The 26,110-nt window shown below is 36.8% G+C and overlaps 1 protein-coding gene across 1 annotated transcript in view; it reads right to left on the bottom strand.

Annotated features, from left to right (window-relative positions):
* SLC44A5 (solute carrier family 44 member 5) overlaps positions 1 to 23,867 on the bottom strand; it is a 95,641-nt gene extending 71,774 nt beyond the window's left edge. Inside the window, exon 1 of the mRNA XM_023207172.1 lies at positions 23,798 to 23,867. Within this exon, the coding sequence (XP_023062940.1) occupies positions 23,798 to 23,846 (49 nt within the window). The 5' untranslated portion in view covers positions 23,847 to 23,867. The remainder of the gene's footprint in view (positions 1 to 23,797) is intronic.
* Between the last annotated feature and the right edge of the window lie 2,243 nt (positions 23,868 to 26,110).

Below are 26,110 nucleotides of genomic sequence, written 5' to 3'. Positions count from 1 at the left end.
GTGGCGGGGGGAGAGGGGGCATATCTGATTGGGATGGATCAGAGTGTCTGGGGATAAAGGAGAGGGAGATGAAGATGGAAGGGTCAAGAGAAGAATACTCCTTCTTGACTTTCTAGTTTTGAATTGTGGCAGGTGGTTGTGTTTACCGAGCTGCTGCTACACCTCTCTACACAGCTTCTGGCGCACAAGTTGTGCTGCAGATGGTCTGTGTTTGAATTGGAACATAAAGACTTTGAGCTAAAAGCTACAAAAAACAGGAAAAAAGGAGATGGGCAGCAGCTATCATTTTGTCCCTGTTAATAAAGTAAGGAGCTTCTGACATTTTAATCCCTTTCTTGGAATTTTTCTATTCGTGAAATATCCAAAACTATGCTGTCCAACATGGTAGTCACTATCCATGTGTGTATTCAGCACTTGAAATGGCTTACATACTGTAAATGAAAAATACACATCATATTTTAAAGACATTATAAACAACAACAAAGAAGAATATCTTAATTTTTATATTGGTCACATTTGAAATATTTTGTTATATTTAAGTAAATAAAATGTATTATTAAGTTATTATTAAATTTATTTTCATCTGTTTCCTTTTATGCTCTTAAATGTAGCTATCATAAAATTTAACCATACAAATGTAATTCACTTTATGTTTCTCCTGGACAGATCTGTTCTAGTGTAAAGAGCAGCGTCAAGGACTTCTTATACAAGGTCATTAAGAGGAGCCATAACATCACCCGTTTGTATGACAGTCATTCTCAAGCACATCATACCCAACACATCCTTTTTTATAATAGTTTACAATGCTCCTTGTACAATCTTGAACTAATAGTCACAGATAACACATTTCAGCCACACTATTTCCTTTAAAAAGTCAATAAAATATCCTATGTAATATAAATGAGAAATAATAAAAAGAAAGTAATTTATAATTAAACAGTATGCACATCAATATGCAAATACTCAAATGTGACCAAACTGGAAGAGATGTGAGAAGTCAAGTGCTCACACGTACAGGTGGAATCACTGTGAATGTAGCAGCTTTAAGTGCAGGAGGAAATATGTATATTGGATAGGAAAATCAAATACAAGTGGTGTTTTTAATTATATAATTTTCCTAAATGAACAAATTTTAGCAAATTCTAACAACAAAAATGTAGAATCTTCTTTCAAATTCCCTTGGTACTTATTAAAATCATGCAAAATAACTTTTGTTACTTTATTTTTATATTTTTATTGATATAGTTGTACATATATTTGGGGTACATGTGATATTTTGATACATGTATATAATGTTTAAAGATCAAATCAGGGTAATTGGAATATCTATCACCTCAAACATTTTTCCTTGTATTGGGAACACTACAATTCTTGTCTTCAAGCTATTTTGAAATATACAATAAATTATTGTTAACTACAGTTTCCCCACTGTACTGTCAGATACTAAAATGTATTCCTTTGAATGGTATATTTGTATTCATTAACCAACTTCTCTTTATCCCTCCCTCCCCCATCCCATTTCAGCCCCTGCTGACTACCATTCTACTCTGTACCTCCACGAGATCCACTTTTTTAAGCGTTTGTAATTTTAGAACAGAATTTCTAGATTCAAATATGTGAAAACCGTATGTTTATTGTGGCACTATTCACAATAGCAAAGACTTGGAATCAACCCAAATGTCCATCAGTGACAGACTGGATTAAGAAAATGTGGCACATATACACCATGGAATACTATGCAGCCATAAAAAAGGATGAGTTTGTGTCCTTTGTAGGGACATGGATGCAGCTGGAAACCATCATTCTTAGCAAACTATCACAAGAACAGAAAACCAAACACCGCATGTTCTCACTCATAGGTGGGAACTGAACAATGAGTTCACTTGGACTCGGGAAGGGGAACATCACACACTGGGGCCTATCATGGGGAGGGGGGAGGGGGGAGGGATTGCACTGGGGAGTTATACCTGATATAAATGATGAATTGATGGGTGCTGACGAGTTGATGGGTGCAGCACACCAACATGGCACAAGTATACATATGTAACAAACCTGCACGTTATGCACATGTACCCTAGAACTTAAAGTATAAAAAAAAAAAAATGTGAAAACAGGTTTTCACCTACATCAGTGGAACATGGGAAAGTCAGGCAGAAAGTGAGGTGTATGCGTAAGCCACCTTGAAGGCACATCCTCCACCTTTCTGAAGCCTTCAGTTGACTGCAGCTTTGGCTTACATCATGACCACAACTTTGTAAAGAACCTGGAGCCAGAACCACCCAACCAAGCCGTTCCTATATTCCTGACCATGGAAATTGTGAAATAAGAAATATTTGTTTTTTAAGTTGCCAAGTTTGAGGGTAATTTACAATGCAGCAATAGACAATGGATTATTATATAGTTTTTAAAAATCTTTTTTTTAGTTCTTCAGAATTTTTCTTATAGCTAACTTTTTTACCTTTCAGCTTATATATTGAATTAATGTATAGTATCCCCAGTTTCCTTTACATACAACTTATAAAGTGTATGTAGGTATGTATATATGTATGTATTTTTATTTCAATAGGTTTTTGGGGAACTGGTGGTGTTTCATCACCTGGATAAGTCCTTTAGTGGTGATTTCTGAGATTTTGGTGCACCTGAGCAGTGTACATTCCACCCAATGTGTAGTATTTTATTTCTCAACCCCTTCCACTTTTTCCCTAGAGTCTTCGAAGTACATTGTATCATTTGTATGCCTTTGCATCCTCATAGCTTAGCTTCCATCTATAAGTGGGAACATATAACGTTTGGTTTTGCATTCCTGAGTTACTTCACTTTGAATAATGGTCTCCAATTCCATCCAGGTTGCTGCAAATATCATTATTTCATTTCTTGTCATGGTTGAGTATTCCATGGTATATATATATAACACCTTTTCTTTATTCACGCATTGACTGACGGGCATTTGGGCTAGTTCCATATGATATGGTCTGGCCTTGTGTCCCCACTAAAATCTCATCTTGAATTGTAATCCAAATTATAATCCTCACGTGTTGGAGGAGGGATCTCGTGGAAGGTGATTAGATCATGAGGGTGGTTCCACCATGCTGTTCTCATGATAGTTTGTGAGTTCTCATGAGATCTGATAGTTTTATATGGGACTTTCCCCCCCTTCACTATGCATGCATTTCCCCACTTCACTTTCCATATGAAGAAAGATGTGTTTGCTTCTCCTTCCGCCATGATTGTAAATTTCCTGAGACCTCCCCAGTCATGCTGAACTGTGAATCAATTAAACCTCTTTCCTTTATAAATTACACAGTTTCGGGTGTGTCTTTATTAGCAGCATGAGAACAGAATAATACAATAAATTGGTACCAGGAGTGTAGTGCTGCTATAAAGATACCCAAAAATGTGGAAGTTACCTTGAAACTGTATAATAGGCAGAGGTTGGAACAGTTTGGAGGGCTCAGAAGAAGACAGGAAAATGTGGGACAGTTTGGAACTTCCTAAAGACTTGGAAGCCTCAGAAGACAGGTAGATGTGGGAAAGTTTGGAACAACTTAGAGACTTGTTGAATAGCTTTGACCAAAATGCTAATAGTGATATGACCAACTAAGTCCAGGCTGAGATGATCTCAGATGGAGATGAGGAACTTCTTGGGAACTGGAGCAAAAGTGACTCTTGCTATGCTTTAGCAAGGAGAATGGCAGCATTTTGCCCCTGCCCTAGAGATCTGTGGAACTTTGAACTTGAGAGAGATGATTTAGGGCATCTGGTGAAAGAAATTTCTAAGCAGCAAAACATTCAAGAGGATGTGCAGCATAAAAGTTTGGAAAATTTGCAGCCCGGCAATATGATAGAAAAGAAAAACCCATTTTCTGGGGAGAAATTCAAGCCTGCTGCAGAAATTTGCCTAAGCATCAAGCAGCCAGATGTTAACCACCAAGATAAAGGGGAAAATGTCTCCAGGGCATGTCAAAGACCTGCAAGGCAGCCCCTCTGATCACAGGCTCAGAACCTAAGAGGGGAAATGGTTTCCTGGGCTGGGGCCAGGGCCCCCCTGCTGTGTTCAGCCTAGGGAATTGGCGGCCCATATCCCAACCCCTCCAACTGTGGCTAAAAGGGGCCAGGGTATAGCTCAGGCCATTGCTTCATAGGGTGAAAGTCCTGAGCCTTGGCAGCTTCCATAAGGTATTGGTCCTGTAGGTACACAGAAGACAAGAATTGAGGTTTGGGAACCTTCACCTAGATTTCAGAGGATGTATGGAAATGCCTGGATGTCCAGGCAGACGTTTGCTTCAGAGGTGGAACCCTCATGAAGAACCTCTGCTAGGGCAGTGCAGAAGGGAAATATAAAATCAGAACATCCACTGGAGCATTGCCTTGTGGAGCTGTTAGAAGAGGCCCCCCATCCTCTAGATCCCAGAATGGGAGGTCCACCAACAGCTTGCATGATGCACCTGGAAAAGCTGCAGACACTCAATGCCAGTCAGTGAAAACAGCTGAGAAGGGGGCTGTACCCTGACAAGTCACAGGGGTGGAGCTGCCCAAGACCATGGGAGCCCATCTTTTGCACCAGCGTGACCTGGACGTGAGACATAGAATCAAAGAAAATCATTTCAAAACTTTAAGGTTTAATGGCTGCCCTATTGGATTACAGACTTGCATGGGGCCTATAGCCCCTTTGTTTTGGCTACTTTCTTCCATTTGGAATGGGTGTATTTACCCAATGCCTGTATCCCTATTATATCTAGGAAGTAATTAACTTGCTTTTGATTTTACAGGTTCACAGGCAAAAGGAACTTGCCTTGTCTCAGATGAGATTTGGGACTTGGACTTTTGGGTTAATGGTGAAATGAGTTAAGACTTTAAAGAACTGTTGGGAAGGCATAATTGTGTTTTGAAATGTGAGAAGTATGTGAGATTTGGAAGGGGCCAGGGGTGGAATAGTATGGTCTGGTTCTGTGTTCCCACCACGATTTCATCTTGAATTATAATCCGAGTGTAATCCCCACGTGTTGGGAGAGGAACTTCATGGAAGGTCACTAGATCATGGGTGCAGTTTCACCGTGCTGTTCTTGTGATAGTGAACAGCAAATGAACCATACAGATTACAAGATCTAATGGTTTTATAAGGGGCTTCCCCCCTTTACTCTGCACGTTTTCCTGCCGCCATGTGAAGAAGGGTGTGTTTGCTTCCCCTTCCACCATGATTGTAAGTTTCCTGAGGTCTCCCCAGCCATGCTGAACTGTGAGTCAATTAAACCTCTTTCCTTTATAAGTTACCCAGTCTCAGGTATGTTTTTATTAGCAGTGTGAGAATGGGCTAATACACTATATTTTTGCATTTGTGAGTCAGGTGACTGTAAACATGCACAAGCAAGTATCTTTTTTGTATAATGACTTCTTTTTCTCTGGGTAGATACCCAGTAGAAGGATTGCTGGATCAAATGGTAGATCTACTTTTACTTCTTTAAGTAATCTCCACACTGCTTTCCATGGTGGTTATACTAGTTTACATTCCCACCAGCAGTGTAAAATGTTCCCTTTTCATCACATCCACACCAGCATCTATTATTTTTTATTATGGTCACTCTTGCAGGAGTAAGGTGGTATTGTGTTGCGGTTTTGATTTGCATTTCCCTGGTAATTAGTGATCCTGAGCATTATTTCATGTGTTTGTGGGCCATTTGTATATCTTCTTTTGAGAATTGTCTATTCATGTCCTTTGCCCACTTTTTGATCGGATTGTTTGATGTTTTTCTGATTTGTTTGAGTTTTTTTGTGAATTCTGGATATTAGTCCTTTGTCAGATACATAGTTTGTGAAGAGTTTCTCCAACTCTGTGTGTTGTCTGTTTACTCTGCTGATTATTTATTTTTCTGTGCAGAAGCTTTTTAGTTTAATTAAGTCCCATCAATTTATCTTTGTTTTTTTTGTCACATTTGCTTGTGGGTTCTTGGTCATGAACTTTTTGTCTAAGCCAATGTCCAGAAGAGTTTTTCTGATGTTATCTTCTAGAATTTTTATGGTTTCAGGTCTCAGATTTAAATCATTGATTCATCTTCAGTTGATTTTTATATAAGGTGAGAGATGAGGATCCAGTTTTATTCTTCTACATGTGCCTTACCAGTTATCCCAGCATCATTTGTTGAACAGGATGTCCTTTCTCCACTTTTTGTTTTTGTTTGCTTTGTCGAAGATCAGTTGGCTGTAAGTATTTGGCTTTATTTCTGGGTTTTCTGTTCTGCTTCATTGGGCAGAATATTTGCCAATTTTTATACCAGTACAATGCTGTTTTGGTGACTATGGCCTTATAATACAGTTTGAAGATGGGTAATGTGATCCCTCCAGATTTGTTCTTTTTGATTACTCTTGCTTTGGTTATGCAGGCTCCTTTTTGATTCCATATGAATTTTAGGATTGTTTTTTTCTACTTCCGTGAATAATAATGGTATTTTGATACGAAATGGCATTGAATCTGTTCATTGTTTTCAGCAGTATGGTCATTTTCACAATATTGATTCTACCCATCTATGAGCATGGTATGTGTTTCCATTTGTTTCTGTCATCTATTTCTTTCAGCAGTGTTTTATAGTTTTCTGTGTAGTGGTGTGTCACCTCCTTGATTTGGTATATTCCTAAGTATTTTGGTTTTGTTTTGCAGTTATTATAAAAGGGATTGAGTTCTTGATTTGATTCTCAGCTTGGTCACTTTGTATATAGCAGTTACTAATTTATGTACATTGATTTTGTATCTTGAAACTTTATTTATTTATACCGAATTTATTTATCAGTTCTAGCAGCTTTTTGGATGAGTCTTCAGGGTTTTCTAGGTAGAAAATCATATCATTGGTGAACAATGACAGTTTGACTTCCTCTTTACTGATCTGAATGTCCTTTATTTATTAATGTTGTCCGGTTACTCTGGCTAGGACTTCTAGTGCTACATTGAATAGAAGTGTTGAAAGCAAGCATCCTTTTCTTGTTTAAGTTCTCAGGGGGAATGCTTTAAACTTCTCCCTGTTTAGTATAATGTTGACCGTGGGTTTTTCATAAATGGCTTTTATTAACTTAAGGTGTGTCCTTCTATGCCAATTTTCCTGAGGGCCTTAATAATAAAGGGACGCTGAATTTTATCAAGTACGTTTCCTATGTCTATTGAGATGATCATACAATTTTTGTTTTTAATTCTGTTTATGTGATGTATCACATTTATTGACTTGCATATGTTAAATCATCCCTGAATCTCTGGTATGAAATCCACTTAGTCATGATGTATTATCTTTTAGGCATGCTGTTGGATTCAGTTAGCCAGTGTTTTGTTGAGGATTTTTGCATCTATGTTCATCAGGAGTAGTGGTCTATAGTTTTGTGTGTGTGTGTGTTACGTTCTTTCCTGGTTTTGGCATTAGGGTGATACTGGCTTCATAAAATGATTTAGAAGGTTCCCTCTTTATCTTTTGGAATAGTGTCTATAGGATTGGTACAACTTTTTCTTTGAATGTCTGATAGATTCATCTGTGAATCTGTCTGGTCCTGGACATTTTTTTTGTTGACAATTTTAAAATTATCATTTCAATCTTGTTGGTTTGTTCAGAGTTTCTATTTCTTCCTGGCTTAATCTAGGAGGGTTGTATATTTCCAGGGATTTATCCATCTCCTCTAGGTTTTTTAGTTTGTGCACATACAGGTGTTCATAGTAACCTTAAATAATCTTTTGTATTTCTGTTGTATTGGTTGTAATTCTCCCATTTTGCTTCTAATTGGATCTTCTCTCTTCTTGATTAATCTCACTAATGGTTGATTAATTTTCTTTATCTTTTCAAAGAACCAGCTTTTTGTTTCATTTATCTTTTTTGTGTGTTTCAATTTTATTTAGTTCTTCCCTGATGTTACTTCTTTTCTTCTGCTGGGTTTGGGTTTGGTTTGTTCTTATTTCTCTAGTTCATTGAGGTGTGACTTTAGATTGTATATTTGTGCTCTTTCAGACTTTTTGATGTCAGCATTTAATGCTACAAAGAGTCCTCTTAGCACCACTTTTGCTGTATCCCAGGGGTTTTGATAGATTGTGTTACTATTTTCATACAGTTCAAATAAACTTTTCAATTTCCATCTTGATTTTATTGTTGACGCAATGGTAATTCAGGAGCAGGTTGTTTAATTTCCATGTATGTGCATGGTTTTGAGAGTTCCTTTAAAAATTGATTTCTGATTTTATTCTACTGTAGTTTGAGAGATTACTTGATATAATTTTGATTTTCTTAAATTTATTGAAACTTGTTTTGTGGCCTGTCATATGGTCTATCTTGGAAAATGTTCCATGTGCTGCTGAATAGAATGTATATTCTGCAGTTGTTGGGTATAATTTTCTGTAAATAGCTGTTAAGTCCATTTGTTCTAGGCTATAGTTTAAGTCCATTGTTACTTTTTGACATTTTGTCTTGATGACCTGTCTAGTGCTGTCAGTGGAGTATTGAAATCTCCCACTATTATTGTGTTGACATGTGACTAATTTCTCAGGTCTAGTAGTAATCGTTTTATGAATTTGGGAGCTCTAGAGTTAGGTGCATATATATATAGAATTGTGATGTTTCCTGTTGGACTAGTTCTTTCATCATTATATGATGTCCCTCTTTGTCTTTTTAAACTGCTGTCACTTTAAAGTCTGTTTTGTTTGATATAAGAATAGCTACTCCTGCTTGATTTTGGTGTTCATTTTCACGGAATATCTCTTTCCACCCCTTTACCTTAAGTTTATGTGAGTCCTTATGTGTTAGGTGAGTTGCTTGAAGACAGCAGATACCTGGTTGGTGAATTCTTGTCCATTTTGCCAATCTGAATCTTTTAAGTGGAACATTTACGTCATTTACATTCAATGTTAGTATTGAAAAGTGAGGTACTATTCTATTCATCATGCTAGTTTTTGACTAAACACCTTGATTTTTTTTCATTGTGTTATTGTTTTAGAGGTCCATTGAGATTTATGCTTTAAGGAGATGCTATTTTGAGGATTTGATTCAAGATTTAGAGTTCCTTTTAGCAGTTCTTGTCATGCTGGCTTGGTAGTGACAAATTCTCTCAGCACTTATTTGTCTGAAAAAAACTTGTATTTTTTTTCATTTATGAAGCGTATTTTTGCTGGTTTTGTTTAAGGAGGCTGAAGATAGGACTTGGTTGTAGATTTATTTACTGCCTTTATTTTGTGTTGGCCTCCAGCCAGGAGGTGGTGCTTTCAAGACAGCATCAGCTCCAGTAGTATAGGAAGGATACAAGTTGCCCTAGGGTTGTGTGGATAAGTATTCAGATTTTTCAGGAGCTGGGTGGGGCCATGAAGCTTCCAAGAGATTATGTCCTTTGTCTTCAAACCTTTTTGGCTGTCTCACAGAGCCTGTAGCAGCAAGCCCTAAAAAAACTTTTATACTTGAAGTAAATAATTTCACCATCTTTCTTTTTCCAAATTAAATATTCATAATAATTAGGAAACACATCTTTTCTATTTAATTTATTATATGCTAAGCTTATAGCTACACTTTCTAGGCTTTTAGTATTTTTCAGTCCTCACTGTATGATTTAACACATGGAACCTTAAACATGATTTAAAATATTCCTTAAGACCTAAACTATTACACAGTATCTGACATCTATTTACCTTAGTTCTTAGAGTAAACATGAAAAGCTTTATTTTAAAATTCCAGTCTAGAATACGATCAAACTCCCTTTCATTCACTCATTCATACTGAATTGTCAATTGTCACATTTCTATTTATTTGGTCATTCATGAATGAATGCTATAGGCACACATAAACTCTGAAAATATAGAGATGAATACATCTCATATTTAGTATAATACTATTTCTTAGCACATTCTTCCTAAGGAAACTATGTATGATACTGATTGGCAGTGCAGAGGGAAGACAGGTTCTAAAGATTGTTAGTGTATTCTCTTAAGCTCAACCAAGTCATGGCCTTAATTTCAGCTGTTCTTCAAGTTATTGTCTCTGTACTAGAACAAATCAAAACAATCTCTGTCACTTTGGATACAGCAATAGATCAAACAAATGCTTTCTACTTTTTCCAATAAGTAGATAACCTTAGGGGTATTTGCTTTTATCTGGCAAGGATACTATCACATCTTTACTTTCTTCCCTCAATGGTATATGACTTTCTAGCTCTTTGCCACAATTTAGTCCACAGGGTTTTGAAAATATCTTTTACTCTACAGGTTGCCACACAGATTCATTATATTCATAGCATCATGCTGATAAGATCTGGGGAATAGTGATTAGCATATAATCTTGATGCCTTATACAGACACTTGTGTGCTAATGGATAGGAGAAAAATTTTATGACAATACAGGAGTCTTCCACCTCAGTAAAGTTCCTGAGGGTTCCAGTAATTATATCTTCTCCATAGTGAAAGATAAGTTACTGCATCTTACATTTTCTGCTATTAAAAGGGGTGCAATACTTATTAGTTGCCAGATTTGAGTAGAGCTCAGAGAAATAAAATACTTTTCAGATAATCCAGACTACTGTACAAACAAGTGTGCCACTGGGTCTAAACTACCTGTCAAAAGCAAGACACTTTATGGGACCTGTGGCAAATGCTTATTAGAGAGTCACAGTAGAGGTCTCCAGGGTGTTGAAGAAAATCTGTGTTTTTTTCAGAAAATAACTATTCTTCTTTTGAGAAATAGCCCCTTGTCCCTGAATGAACACCCAATGGCATGAGCTTCCCATCATGATGTTTAAAGGATACTATTTGGTCCATCAAGTCTAGAGGTGGTTGTGCCTAGCAGCACTTCATTCCCAATGGAAATGGCATATTCCTACAATGTGTCAGAATGTCACAAAGGCTCAACAAAGTTACATAAGAAGAATTCTTACAATAACAATATATTAACTTCCGATGCCAATAGGTATGTGTTAAAGAAACACATACATGAAAAGGTCTCTTTGATCATGGGAATTTAATCATGGAAAGGTACCTTTGATCAGCAGACTGAGAAGGAAAAAATTAAACCAGATTTATAGATGGCTGTGGAGGATCTGTTGCCATTGACTAGGGTAAATTCTTCTGGTTGTCTACTTTGACCGGAAGAGTAGAAGATCTGAATCATTTAATCTATTTACAGATAGAGGCCATGATTTGGCTACAATGTCATGGACTAGAAAAGAAAAATATTAGACAATCAATGTCCAGGAAGTTTGAGAAATAACTACAAGGATTGACCTCTAAATGGACCCAGAATATGAAGATACTTATGTCTCATGTGGCTGCTTAGTGAAGCCCCTTCTGTAGAGGTAGTTTTCAATAATCAAGATGGAAACCACTCATTCAATGATTTTGTAATAAAGTAACCATAACAGAGATGAAGATTATGTGTGGGTTTTGATAACATGGACTTGTACTCACAAAGGATGACCAGGCTTCTAACAACGTGTACGCAACACATTTATCAGCATAGATGACCAACACTAAGCCCCATTCAACCAGAAGTAGCTGGCATAATGGAATGGTAGAATAATCCCCTGATGAGCCAGTTATATCCCCTTGTAGGAAACAATGCGTTTCGAGGCTGGGGAGCTGTTTGCTAGAGTATGGCAGGGTCCTAGCAGGAAACAGGTGTTAAACTCATATAGAATAGTTGAGTAGAGTTTAATAAAGGAGATATTCATAAAAGCATGAACAGCATGAAGGGAAATAAGCAGGAGCTGATGTAGAACCCAGAGGTTGGCACCAATAGGGAGCCATTTCCACCCCTAGGCCTGAAGAGGCACAGGAGGGGTAACCCAAATCCAGGAGGCCAATCTGAATGGAGAGAGCTCACTGACAGCACTGAGGGGAGCAGGAGCCTTAGAGAGGTGTAGCCAACCTGTTGTGACCCATCAGCAAGAGAGTCAAAGGCAGAAATCTACAGACTCAGGCTCCTACCCTCCCATCTCACCAAATTGGAAGCCAGAGGACAAGAGAGCCACTTGGTGTAACTCATAAATGCCAGATTCCCAAGGGACAGAGCAGGATGAGGAGAATAAAGATTAGATTTGGAGGGGAAAATGAAAAATGCCCAGCCCATATTCTGAACAAGTGACCAGCCCATTAAAGAGCGGGACTTCAGACATATACAGCAAGACATTTAGCAAACTTAAAGTATAATAAAAAAAAAAAAAAAAAAAAAAAAAAAAAAAATATGTAAGGTTGAGGCCAGGCGCAGTGGCTCAAGCCTGTAATCCCAGCACTTTGGGAGGCCGAGATGGGTGGATCACGAGGTCAGGAGATGGAGACCATCCTGGCTAACACGGTGAAACCCTGTCTCTACTAAAAATACAAAAAAATTAGCCGGGCGTGGTGGTGGCCGCCTGTAGTCCCAGCTACTAGGGAGACTGAGGCAGGAGAATGGCGTGAACCTGGGAGGCGGAGCTTGCAGTGAGCGGAGATCCAGCCACTGCACTCCAGCCTGGGGGACAGAGTGAGACTCCGTCTCAAAAACAACAACAACAAAAACAACAACTACATATATATGTGTGTGTATATATGTGTATATATATGTGTGTGTATGTGTGTGTGTATATATATGGTTTTCAGACTTTATATGTATATATACACACATGGTTTTCAGACTGTCTATACATATACATATACATATATATATATGTATATGGTTTTCAGACTATCTTTAATCAGAATTTACTGCTACATGAAACAGCAGTAGCAAAGAGCATGAAGATACACCTAAATTTCAAGGTCTATGAATTGGAAGGAGTGAGAATAGGATGTAAAAGAAGGGACAAAGCAAAGCATATCCTTAAAACAGATTTGTAAAAAATAGGCACAGAATTTAAGAAAACAGAAAAACAACCAAATTACCAAGAAATGAAAGTCAGTTTTTTATAACAAGTGTGTTTTTTTTTTTTGCATTTGACTTTTTGCTGATTAATTTAACACACTTAATTTTCTGATTATTCTAAGTCGATGTTAGACCACCAGTATTCAAGATTTTATTTAAGATTTTCATTCACATTAGCAGATAGGTTTTCCATTATCATTTTTAAGGTAAGGCAGTAGTTGAAATAATGACAGGAGTTTATGGGGTTTTTTTCCTTCATTCATTGTACAAATAATTTCTTCATTCATTCTACAAATATTTTTTGAGTGCTTCCTCTGTGCCAGCACCAAGCTAGACCCTGGGAATATAATAGTCCTTGCTCTCCCAAAGCCTACAGTCTGTTGGGATAAATAGATTTTAATGAATTAACTGCACAAATAAATGTAAAATTCCAATTCTGACACATGCTACAAAGGAGCAATATGTGGCATGAAAAGCATGATTCACAGAGGCAGATGATCACATGAGGGAAGTCAGGGATGATGTTTCTGAAGAAGTGATTCAGAAGATGAGACCTCAAAAATGAATAGAGGCCCAAGAGGCTTCCAGCACATGAACAACATGGACACAGGGCCTGTGAGGGGTGGGAGTGTGATGGGTACTGAGGACAGACAGGAGACCAGTGTGGTGCTTACACAGAAAGCAGGGTAAAGCATAATTTCAGATATGGATGGAGAGTTAGCATCTTAGGATTTTCTATGATGAACTACAGGGAGATTTTTTTAGTTGTTAGTGTCAGCTGTGAATTCCATGGTAAAGGTTCTGTTCAGGTAGGTCCTTGTCTTCCTATTCAAATTTTCTTGGAAGAGGTCGAGGCCACCCCCTATTCAGGGTTTTTGGTCTTGGTCTTTACTTGCTTAACTGTGGTTCTATAATTAGCCACATCTTCTTGCTTTATATGAAGTAGCTCTCATGGTTCCTAAAAATCGATGCAATGTGTTATATCTGAAAATGTTACGTGTAATACTCATTAACATCTACTAGTAAATAACACTTTTTTGAGAGGCCCATGAAATCCTTTGAGGTTTTTCTTGCCAAAGAATGAAACATTGCCTAAAATAATTTTATTTATTCCATAGTACAAGAATTAACTAAAGGAAAGAAAACCAACTATTTAGGTGTGGATTATGATAAAGAATACACTCCCCTTTTTAGTTTGTACATAATAGAGGCTAATTTTTTTTTTTTTTTTGAGACGGAGTCTCGCTCTGTCGCCCAGGCTGGAGTGCAGTGGTGCAATCTCAGCTCACTGCAAGCTCCGCCTCCTGGGTTTAGCCCTTCTCCTGCCTCAGCCTCCCGAGTAGCTGGGACTACAGGCGCCCGCCACCTCGCCCGGCTAGTTTTTTGTATTTTTTAGTAGCGACGGGGTTTCACCGTGTTAGCCAGGATGGTCTCGATCTTCTGACCTCGTGATCCGCCCGTCTCGGCCTCCCAAAGTGCTGGGATTACAGGCTTGAGCCACCGCGCCAGGTTTTTTTTTTTTAATTACTGAAAATTAACAATGGCACTGCAGCAAAGTGACCCATATCAGTCTCAGAGGGGCGAGACTGAAGATAATAGATTGTTGATCTTTGATGGCAGAAGAATACCTGCCTTTCATTTATGCCCCAAACTGTTCTTGGATACTGGCTGTGTTAAGCCCAACTCAGTGTGGAATTAGAGGAGGTGGGAGGGGAAGGAGGAAGAGAAAAGCATTAGCTGAGGATCATGGGGTTCTGTAACCTTCATTACTCTCTCAGTAACCTTCATTACTTATTCATCATTTATTGTCTTTATTTAAAAAAATACAGTATAGTGTAGTGTTCAAGAGCACAGGCTCTAGAATTAAACTACTTGGGTTATGTTGGTGAATAAAACCAATACAAATCTGGCTCAATCATCTTTTTTCATTATCTCACTGTTTTAGAAAATTTTTAAAACCCACTTTAAGTGAAGATGACTCATGTTTGTGCATGTGCACATGTGTGTCTTGTGTGTATAAAACAGAAAGAGAAGAGAGAAGAGAAATTATTTGTAAAAGAATTCTATTAGGGAAATTCATAGCATAAAACAGAAAGAGAAGAGAGAAGAGAAATTATTTGTAAAAGAATTCTATTAGGGAAATTCATAGCAGATAACCAAAGATTGGTAAGAGATGGTGAAAAATTTATTCAGGCAAATTATCTTTTCACTCATATCGAGGAAATGCATGTTTCTGAAATACCAGGAGCGAGCATTATGATCTAACATTATCTCTCATTTTCAAACATTTGCAAAGCATGTTCTTGTTGTGCTCTAGGGTTGAGTCAGGAGTTGCAGCCATTTAAAAGCCCTCTGTCAAGGAGAAAATGTGATTAGACCAACTGCTTGCACTGACACTTAAAAATTAACTGCAAATCTGTTTGGGGCAGGGAAGGCATTCCCTAAACACTTGCTGGTTGGGAATGTTGGCTTTCAAATCATTACTTTGTATCCCTTAAAGGTACATTTTAACTGTTTTAATATGTGAGGAACAGGCCTGCCAAATTGTGCTTATGGCTTTTTAACACAAGCAATTTACAAATGCAATGAAGCAGATAATAGGACACATGATACGGAACTTGAAAATCTGTGTTGATAACACTGCTGCTATAGAAACATTTTTGGAAGCAGCCCTGTATACTGTTGCTTAGATAAGAAAAATGATGTTTATCATTTCACAGGTGGCCTCTTCTACCCAATGGTGAGTTTAGGGTCATGTCCTTGAGCACAAATCAGTCCCTCTCATGATAACAATATTCCACTTAAAATCATCTACCATGTATGCACTCAACAAAATAAAAAAAACAGTAAAAACTCACTCAATACTAAAAAATCTGCTCAAGTAACAGTGAAACCTAAGTGCTTTCTTTTCAATACGAAGACTTCCAAAATAAAAGGAAGTATAGGTTTGTAATTTAATTTGTAAATATTTATACATTTGTAAAGAATGCAAAAGGACATTTAATACTGATTCTGGTTATAAATACAATGAACATTTAAGAAAAGTTCCCTGGAACCATTTAAAAAGCAATAGAACTGGAATTTCTAAAAATTCTTACTTTTTAATTGTGAGATATGATTTTACTCGGCTAAAACAATGTTTCCAAGCTGTGATCTGATAGGTTTACTTTAGTTCCAAAGTAGAGTAACAGCACAATGTAATTTCCAGTTATACTCATTCCCAATTGCCAGTTTCCTCTTGCAATGAATATTGTGGTCACATCACCAAGCTCCCAAATTAGAACAACAGGATGCCTAGTGAGGTACAGATGGTTATTATAAAAAAGACAAGAGATAAGTGTTGAGAAGGCGTAGAGAAAAAGGGAATTCTTGTATACTGTTAGTAGGAATGTGAATTAGTATAGCCATTATGAATGATAGCATGGAGGTCACTCAAAAAATTAAAAATAGAATTATCATATGATCCAGCAGTCCCACATCTGGATATTTACCCAAAAGATTTGAACTCAGTATGTCGAAGAGATAGCTGTACTCCCATGTCCATTGCAGCATTATTCACAATAGCCAAGATTTGGAATCAATTTAAGTATCGATCAGTAGTTGAATGGATAAAGAAATTATAGTGTATGTGCGCTTGTGTGTGTGTGTGTGTGTGTATACATACATACACATATACACACAAAATGGAATATTTTTAAGCCTTAAAAAAGACGAAAATCCTGCCAAGTTGTGACAACATGAATGAACCTAGAGGACATTATGCTAAGTGTAATAAACCAGACCTAGAAGAAAAATATTGCATGATATCCTTTATATGTGAAATCTAAAAGACTCCAACACACAGAAGTAGAGAGTAGAACGGTTGTTGCCAGGATCTGGGGATGTGGGAGAAATTAGGAGATAATGGATAAAGAGTATGAACTTTCAGTTATAAGATGAATAAGTTCTATAGATCTGATTTACAGTATTGACTATAGTTAATAATATATTTTATTTATTTTTTATTTTTATTTTTATTTTTATTTTATTTTATTTTTATTATTATTATACTTTAAGTTCTAGGGTACATGTGCATAACGTGCAGGTTTGTTACATATGTATACTTGTGCCATGTTGGTGTGCTGCACCCATCAACTCGTCAACAGCTATCAACTCGTCATTTACATCAGCTATAACTCCCAATGCAATCCCTCCCCCCTCCCCCCTCCCCATGATAGGCCCCGGTGTGTGATGTTCCCCTTCCCGAGTCCAAGTGATCTCATTGTTCAGTTCCCACCTATGAGTGAGAACATGCGGTGTTTGGTTTTCTGTTCTTGTGATAGTTTGCTGAGAATGATGGTTTCCAGCTGCATCCATGTCCCTACAAAGGACACAAACTCATCCTTTTTTATGGCTGCATAGTAGTCCATAGTGTATATGTGCCACATTTTCTTAATCCAGTCTGTCACAGATGGACATTTGGGTTGATTCCAAGTCTTTGCTATTGTGAATAGTGCCGCAATAAACATACGTGTGCATGTGTCTTTATAGCAGCATGATTTATAATCCTTTGGGTATATACCCAGTAATGGGATGGCTGGGTCATATGGTACATCTAGTTCTAGATCCTTGAGGAATTGCCATACTGCTTTCCATAATGGTTGAACTAGTTTACAATCCCACCAACAGTGTAAAAGGGTTCCTATTTCTCCACATCCTCTTCAGCACCTGTTGTTTCCTGACTTTTTTATGATTGCCATTCTAACTGATGTGAGATGGTATCTCATTATGGTTTTGATTTGCATTTCTCTGATGGCCAGTGGTGATGAGCATTTTTTCATGTGTCTGTTGGTTGTATGAATGTCTTCTTTTGAGAAATGTCTGTTCATATCATTTGCCCACTTTTTGATGGGGTTGTTTGTTTTTTTCTTGTAAATTTGTTTGAGTTCTTTGTAGGTTCTGGATATTAGCCCTTTGTCAGATGAGTAGATTGCAAAAATTTTCTCCCATTCTGTAGGTTGCCTGTTCACTCTAATGGTAGTTTCTTTTGCTGTGCAGAAGCTCTTTAGTTTAATTAGATCCCATTTGTCAATTCTGGCTTTTGTTGCCGTTGCTTTTGGTGTTTTAGACATGAAGTCCTTGCCCATGCCTATGTCCTGAATGGTACTACCTAGATTTTCTTCTAGGGTTTTTATGGTACTAGGTCTAACATTTAAGTCTCTAATCCATCTTGAATTAATTTTCATATAAGGAGTAAGGAAAGGATCCAGTTTCAGCTTTCTACTTATGGCTAGCCAATTTTCCCAGCACCATTTATTAAATAGGGAATCCTTTCCCCATTTCTTGTTTCTCTCAGGTTTGTCAAAGATCAGATGGCTGTAGATGTGTGTTTTATTCTCGAAATTTGCTAAGAGAATATATCTTAACTGTTCTTTCCAAACACTCACTTACAAACAAAAGTAACTATGTCAGGTGATATATATGTTAGCCTGATTGTGGAGATCTTTACACAAGATATATATATATATACTAAAATACCAGGTTGTACACCTTAAATATATACTTTTAAAAATGTGTCAATCATAGCTCATAAAGCTAAAAAATTAAATTAAATTTAAAATATATATTTATGTGTTTATTAGTAAGAGAAACTGTTCACTGCTTCTTTGTATAGGCAGAATGAAAAAGTCATCTTGGAATTATCTTTGTTCTTCAAACGGTCACTTGAGTGACTTCTCTTAGTTATGAAAATATGCTTTCTTCCTTCCTCATGTTTATTGGGATAGAGGAAGACCAATTCGCTTTAAGAGAAGGAAGAGATAAGATGTCAAACTTTTCTCGCTGAGATTTTAATTAGAATAGATCAGATTGACCCTGAACTAGGCTTGCTGGACAAAAAGGATAAAAATACCCTCAAAGGGAACTTACCATGGAGGAAGAGACTGGGCTGGGGTCCTAGGCTTAAAAGCGGCGCCTAAGAGTAAGGGCTAGTTCTGATCAAGCAAGAAGCCAGTTTGAATGCACCTATTCTGACCCTTGTCATGCTTTGGGAACCAATGTTTGAATATTGCTGAAATACTTAAAAAGCAGTAGTCTTGGATTGGGAAGCCACTACAGCAGTGGGAAGATTAAGATGAGCAACGGACTATGAAATGATACTAAATGGCACAACCAAAATGTCAGATCTCCAGAACACTACAAAGTCTCTCCACCTAGAGATTGGAAATCAGGTTGCTCCCTCCTTGGTGTTTTGGGAAAGTTTAGGTCAGGAAAGAGTGTGATATGCTAGATTTCCTTAAGTAATAAATGAAAAAATAGATGTGACTGTATTATTGCCCCAAAACAACGAACATATAATTTAATATCAGAAATGATGAGGTCAATTTTGACTACTTTATTATTAACTATTTTGTTTATTCTCTACCTTTTTCTATGAAGGATTAAGGCTGAGTATGAGAATTTAGCCTTATGTAATTATGTACATTTCTTTCTTTCTCTACTTGGTATTTTCAGATCCACTGTCTCCATTCAAGCCATGATGCAATTCCTTTAATCTTTTCTACTGATCTATAAATTACCTGCATGTCAAGGCTCTTTACTGCTCTGCTTTGGCTTGGTTCATTTCTCTATTAAAGAAGCAATCACAAGCCTGACTGTATTCAAGGGGAAAGGATTGCAGATCCTCCTTCTCAATGGGAAAAATGACAAATAATTTGCAGCCATGTATTAAGGATACCGTAGTCCACCCTCTACCCAGCATTTTTTTCTTTTTTTAAAAAATATGTTCCCTTCTAATGTAAATACACTTATCTTCTCTCAAAATCCCCAGAAACTTCATCCAATTACCTCATCAGGCTCAGGCTTAAGGTCTAGATCTCATCACCTAAGTCAGGTCCAAGTGTGGACAAGGTTCAGCAGAGTTAGCTACTCTCCTAAGGATGATTTCTTTATCTAGATCATTGAATTCATTAGGTACATTTTCTACATCCCTCATTACCACAGCAACAGTGATGCCAGACTTTTCACCACTACATAGCGAGGTGCCCTTCCCCGCTGCTTCCAATCACGTCTTTCTCATTTTCTTTCACACTCACCGGCAGCCTCCACAAAACCCACTGGATTTCTGAACACCACCTGGTCTCAAAACCAATGCCTGTATTGTAGGTTTTGTTAAACCAGCATCCCACTTCCAGGTACCAAATTTTGTTCTGCTTATCTATTGTTGCACCCCAAACTTGCTGTCTTAATACAACAAATTTTTATTTTGCTCATGATTTGGGGTGTCAGGAATTTTGGGAAGGGCTTAATTCTCCCTTGGGATCTCTCATACAGTCAGGTGTTGACTGGGGCTTCAGAAAACCCAGCTGGGCTGATAGTGGACACTAATTATTCCTGGGAGCCCAGCTGAGTCTGTTGGCCCGGACTCCTCCACATAGCTGCTACACAGAGCTTGAGTTTCTTACAGCATGGTGACAGAGTTCTGGTCTTGTTTGCATTAACTTTCTTGTTAACTTCTTACTTTCTCAGCTACTAGAGATAATTACCCCTGGGAAAGGTTAAAAAAAGCAAAACCAAAACAAACTTTGGATCGTAACTTCAAGCACTTCCTAAGTAAATACAATAATGAACTAAATCACCCAAAGAGTAATCAACTTAAAAAGAAAACAAATTAAAATTATTTACTTACTTATTTATTTTTGAGACAAAGTCTGGCTCTATCACCCAGGCTGGAGTGCAGTGGTGTGATCTCAGCTCACTGCAACATCTGCCTTCCAGGCTCAAGCCATCCTCCCACCTCAACCTCCCAAGTAGCTGAGACTACAGGAGCACACCACAACACCTGTCTAATTTTTGTATTTCTTGTAGGGACAGGAATTCTCCATGTTGCCCAGGCTGGTCCCAAACTCATGAGCTCAAGCTATTGGCCAGTCTTGGCCTCCCGAAGTGCTGGGGTTAGAGGTATGAGCCATGGCCACCACGCCTCGACATAAAAATTTATTGAATGTTAAAATTGTGCTATTATTGTATACTTAATGACAGCAATAAGTATAGCAAAGAATAATTTGCATAATAAATATTCATTTTTTCTAATTAGTACAATAATTGAATAGTAATCATCACCAAAGTAGGACAAAGGAGGGTTATTATCATAAAGGTTAGTTTGATCTTTCAAGATTTGATTACTTCTACCCAGACTCCACTTCATCCACTTGAACAAAGGTTCTGCTGTTCATCAATCAAATGTTAAGTATCTCCGTTGTATTGAAGTATTACCCTAGCTGGCCATATTCCGCATAAAGGGCAAATAACAGTTTCTCTCAGCAGATTTTGTAAAAACAAGAAAAAAACATGTCTCTTTCATGAAAACACTTCTTTACGAAAAGATCATGGATGACAGATAAATCTACAAAGGCACTAATACAGTTGGCAAAAGACACCAAAATACCTATAACACATCAGTGAAACTGACTTAGCATCATATTTTCTCAGATGAAGGTATATATTCTTGCATGTTAAAAAGTCCTTCACACTTCTAGTAACCTCTGCCATAGTTTCCCCTCGTGCTTCTTTTAGTCCAACATTAGATATAATCAAAGAATTAAGTTTATCTTGAAGTGAAGCCAGTAAGGCTATTTATAGTTCAGGGATGAAAAAAAGTATATATATTTAGTGAATTTTGTGAGTCACTCATTTTAATCAGTGGAATTGGGATTAATCTGGAGACATCACTGAATTAATTTACTACTCAATATAGTTTTTTATTGAGTAACATTTATCTGCCAATTTCCTTATGTGAATTAAGACATTTACAAACTGAATTTGGAGTTCTGGGAAAAAGAAAGGCAAATTTCTTATCTTGCTCCAGAGAAAATAATGGCATACACTCCTCTGTTTTGTTTACAGGAGAGTGGCAGTGGGTTTTCCCACTCTATATAAGGACACAAAGCATTTTTCTGTGGACTACATTAGACTGGCTTTGAGATACAGAGGAGAGACTTATTTGATGAAGGAATAAGGTCTCCTAGTGAAAAGATTCTGGTCACAGGAAGAGATCTTTGTGAAGTTCCTGTGTGCAGTCAAACTTTAATAGCCCAAATTATGGGTTGCCATGGCAATAATATTGTAAATTATATTGAAAAGAAATTTATTAAAGTTCAGAACAACTCAGTTATACAATGGTAGTAAACAAACTACTACCCAGAACTGTTATGCAGCATTATTGGTATAGTTAGGTATTATTTCATTTACTCCTCACAACAGCCCTGAAAAGTGGGTAATGTTTCCATATTTTCCAGGTAAGAAAACTGAGGTTGAGTAAGTAACCCAAGACCATCAAAAAAATGATGAAACTCTAGATGTACCTGATTCCAAATCTTTCACTTATGTAACAAATTTCAATTCTATGATGAAAAGTAAAAAAAAAAAAAAAAAAAAAAAAAAAACATAGATAAGAAAGATGTGTTCCAAAGTGAGAGAAACCAAAATTCTAAATTTTGTGTAAGAAAATTTATTTTATTATAATATTTACTCTAGAGATTACATATTGTACTACAACCTCATTAATGTTTAGAAGTTAAATCACTTTAAGAAATAATGAAAGAAAGTTCTGAAGATCTTAGAAGAATATATTTACTTTGTGACTTATGCTCCTTTATTTTTCTCTCCCTCCCTATTTTCCTGTCTTAATTTTTTGAATTCTCCAATTCTGTGTAGATTTGCATGGCAATATCGAGATTATCTTTTGGAAATGACTTTCAATTGGTGTTCTCAAAGTATTTATCTTATTAGAAGAAAAAACTGAAGAGCACGGAAAAATATTTTTCATTGTTCCCCAGTTAGGGTATAACTTCCTTTCTGTTAATACATTCTATCCACATTGACTCCATGCCATTAATTACTGGTACTAGCTCATATCTGACTTTCACAACTTTCACCCCAATAATAACATATTAAAGTTTCCTAAGTCAGAATTTAAGGGACAGAACCTACGTCTCTGGGGGAAAAAAAGTTTGATCCATTCATATACAATTGTGAAACCTTTTTTTTGCAGAAAATATTCATACTAGTAACATTGGTAGTTGTTTAAAAAAAAATTCAAATAGGCCAGGCATGGTGGCTCATGCCTGTAATCCCAGCACTTTGGGAGGCCAAGGTGGGTAGATCATGAGGTCAGGAGATCAAGACCATCCTGGCCAACATGGTGAAACCCTGTCTCTACTAAAAAAAATATATATATAAAAATGAACTGGGTATGGTAGCGCATGCCTGTAATCCCAGCTACTCAGGAGGCTGAGACAGGAGAATCACTTGAACCAGGGAGTTGGAGGTTGCAGTGAGCCGAGATTGTGCTACTGCACTCCAGCCTGGGGACACAGAGAGACTGGGTCTCAAAAAAACAAAACAAAACAAAACAAAATTCAAATAAAGAATCTCCATACTTCTCTTATTTTCACTTTCATAGTAAAATCTTTAACTTAATAAATAACAAGGCATCTCTTTGCTAGATGTCTCTTGGGCAAAGAGACTAGAATTTTTGTATGTCAATGAATTATCTGGTGAAATTCTTAGTAATTGTTCCTTCTTTCTAATTTGCTTATAAAAAGAAAAGTTTATGTATTAGTATTACCTAAAATGATCTAGGCCCTAGTTCTTATTTGCAAACAGCAACATGAACATAATTGGTTGCTTATTAGAATTTCAAAAGTAACAATGATTAAAAAGGAACCATAAACTTTTCTCTTTTTTTCTTTATAATTGTATTTACTTAAGTAATTTGGGCTTGCCTTTGACTCAACTGTTTTATGTTCATTTTTTATTGTCTGCTACCTGATAAATCCTGGTGAGGCACATTTCCTCCAGGAAAGACAACAATCAATGATAGGAAGGCTTTTGGAAGACAATAATTAATGTTTAATACGTGACGCTGACTTAGTTATTCCATTAGCAAGTGTTAAATATTTTCTATACCTGTATGTACTCACCCACAAGTCCTAAAACAATGTAGCCAACAATACACAGTAGGAAGATCATACAGCACAGAACATCTGTACAACTCCTAAAGACAAGAAAAGAAAGAAATAATTAAAAGAGGTCCCAAATGACTTCCTGTTTACTGCACAAAATGAAGGAAGAGAGAAAAATATAGTAATAGTGATATGCTATTTCATAATTGCATATTTATTCAATAATTTTGAAAGGTAGATCAGATGTATTTCTGCAAAGACATTAGCAGCCATGGAGGGGTCATAGTTCCATGATTGATGAATGTCCCTCAGAACTCTTAGTATTTGTTTTCTCTTATTTATTTGTAAAATATTTTTAAAGATTAGAGTATGCCAACATCAGATAGCCATTTTTTATTTGAAATTGTAATATAAGCTATTTGATTTTATGATTTTCCTCTTCATGCCTCCTTCACACATGTTATAAAATACCCATTTTCCATCCCTCCTCTTCTCCATTTTCTTCCTACATACACATGATAGGGGTACTATTATTAGATAAAGGATTGACTACATTAACTTTCTATGGGGAGTTGAGTTATAACTATTCCAGTAACTATATATAAAGCATTCAAAATAAAATATCTCAAAAGTATCAGTTTTCTAGCTGTTTCTGTAAGCTACATATTGCCAATGTAGGTTTGGAGGAAATCTGACTCACAGGGAGTCTGTGATTTGCTAAAGGTCAGAAGCCAAGCCAGGATCCAGCAGGGATACTCAAGGTTTTCAACTAAAGTATTTTCTATCCCCAATATTACATCTTGTTTAGCTTATAAGTGGCTTGGAAAGTCAAAGGTATGGCTTGAAAGTGAGCAGCAATACTGTCATTCTTTATTTGAAACTTAATGAGGACTCCTTTAGTAAAAAAAAAGATCAGCTCATTTAACAGGATTAAAAGTTGCACATGAGAATTTTCATAGTAAAAGTTATTGATCTTGAGGGCATACAGATATACCCTAATCTTTTAGCACAGGCAGGTTGAAGTTACACACTTATTTTTTGAAGTGGTAAGTAATGAATAATAATTGTACAGTAACAAACACACATTTATAAAGCCTATCATACTTGTATTGCTTTCAGAAACATAACCTTGAGAGATTCCTAAGAATATCTTTAGGCTATTAGGGGTAGTAAAGTGAGTTTGCTTAAGGTACGCGAAAGAGGTTGTTAAAGACGGGGGCAAGTATTTAGATCTCCAACGCCAATCCTTTTTAACTTATGAGTTATGTTAATATGATTATAATTTTCTGCAAAGTTTTAAAATAGCTACATCTAAAATCAACTACACACATTTCTACAATTCTTTACCTTGGAATAGGAAACAATCTTTCATCAAGAAAGTTAATTGTGGGCAAACCAGAAACAAACTATCATTTGTTTAAATCTAGTTTCAACGCAGGAATTTTAACTTTCATTAGAATTTAAGAATTATGAGAATGATAATAACAACGGAAGAAAGCAGGTGCTCTAGTTTTTTTTTTTTTTTTTTTTTTTTTTTTTTTGGTTAACAACCATTGAAAGCAAAAACGCGCTTGGGTGTGAGCAGGGTATCTGTTTCACCTGCATTCTTACACATCCTACTTAATATCAGATTCTCAATCTGTCAGAGCAGTTGTTACATACCTCAACACCTAATAGAAAATGCATGCAGGTGAGAAACTCAAAGAGAAAAAACAAGAGCATAGATGTGCTTTAATTAAAAATCTTGCATTTGTCAAAGCCCTGGTGTGTAATCATAACTACCAGGAAGCTGGAGAGAGGGATGTAATCAGAAGCACCAGCCAGGGTGGCCCGCCATCCCGTCCTTATATATCTATAATGTTATATGTTTGTATCGTTTCTAACAATACGGACTATAACACATAAAGTAGTCTCCCCTTATTCACAAGGGAAACATGTTAAGACCCCCAGTGGATGCCTGAAACTGCGGATGGCCCCAAACCCTGTATTCTGTTTCTTCCTATACATACAGACCTATGAAACAGTTTACTTTAAAAATGAAGCACAATGAAGAAATTAACAATAACTAATAATAAAATAGAATAATTATAACAATATGCTGCATCACTACTCCTGTCCTTTGGAGCCATTATGAAGTAAAATCAGGGTTACTTGAACACAAGCACTGCGATACTGGGACAGTCGATCTGACAAGTAAGATGGCTAACAAGTAGCAAATGGGAAGGCAGGATAGGTGGCCTGGATAACGTGGATACATGGACAAAGAGACGATTCACATGCTGGTTGGGGCAGAGTTTGATGGCATGAGATTTTATCATGCTATTCAGAAGA

Source organism: Piliocolobus tephrosceles, chromosome 1 (genome assembly GCF_002776525.5).
Source record: "Piliocolobus tephrosceles isolate RC106 chromosome 1, ASM277652v3, whole genome shotgun sequence".
Taxonomy (NCBI): Eukaryota; Metazoa; Chordata; class Mammalia; order Primates; family Cercopithecidae; genus Piliocolobus; species Piliocolobus tephrosceles.
Note: the sequence above shows the minus strand (reverse complement) of the source record. Positions and strands in the feature narration are given on the sequence as shown.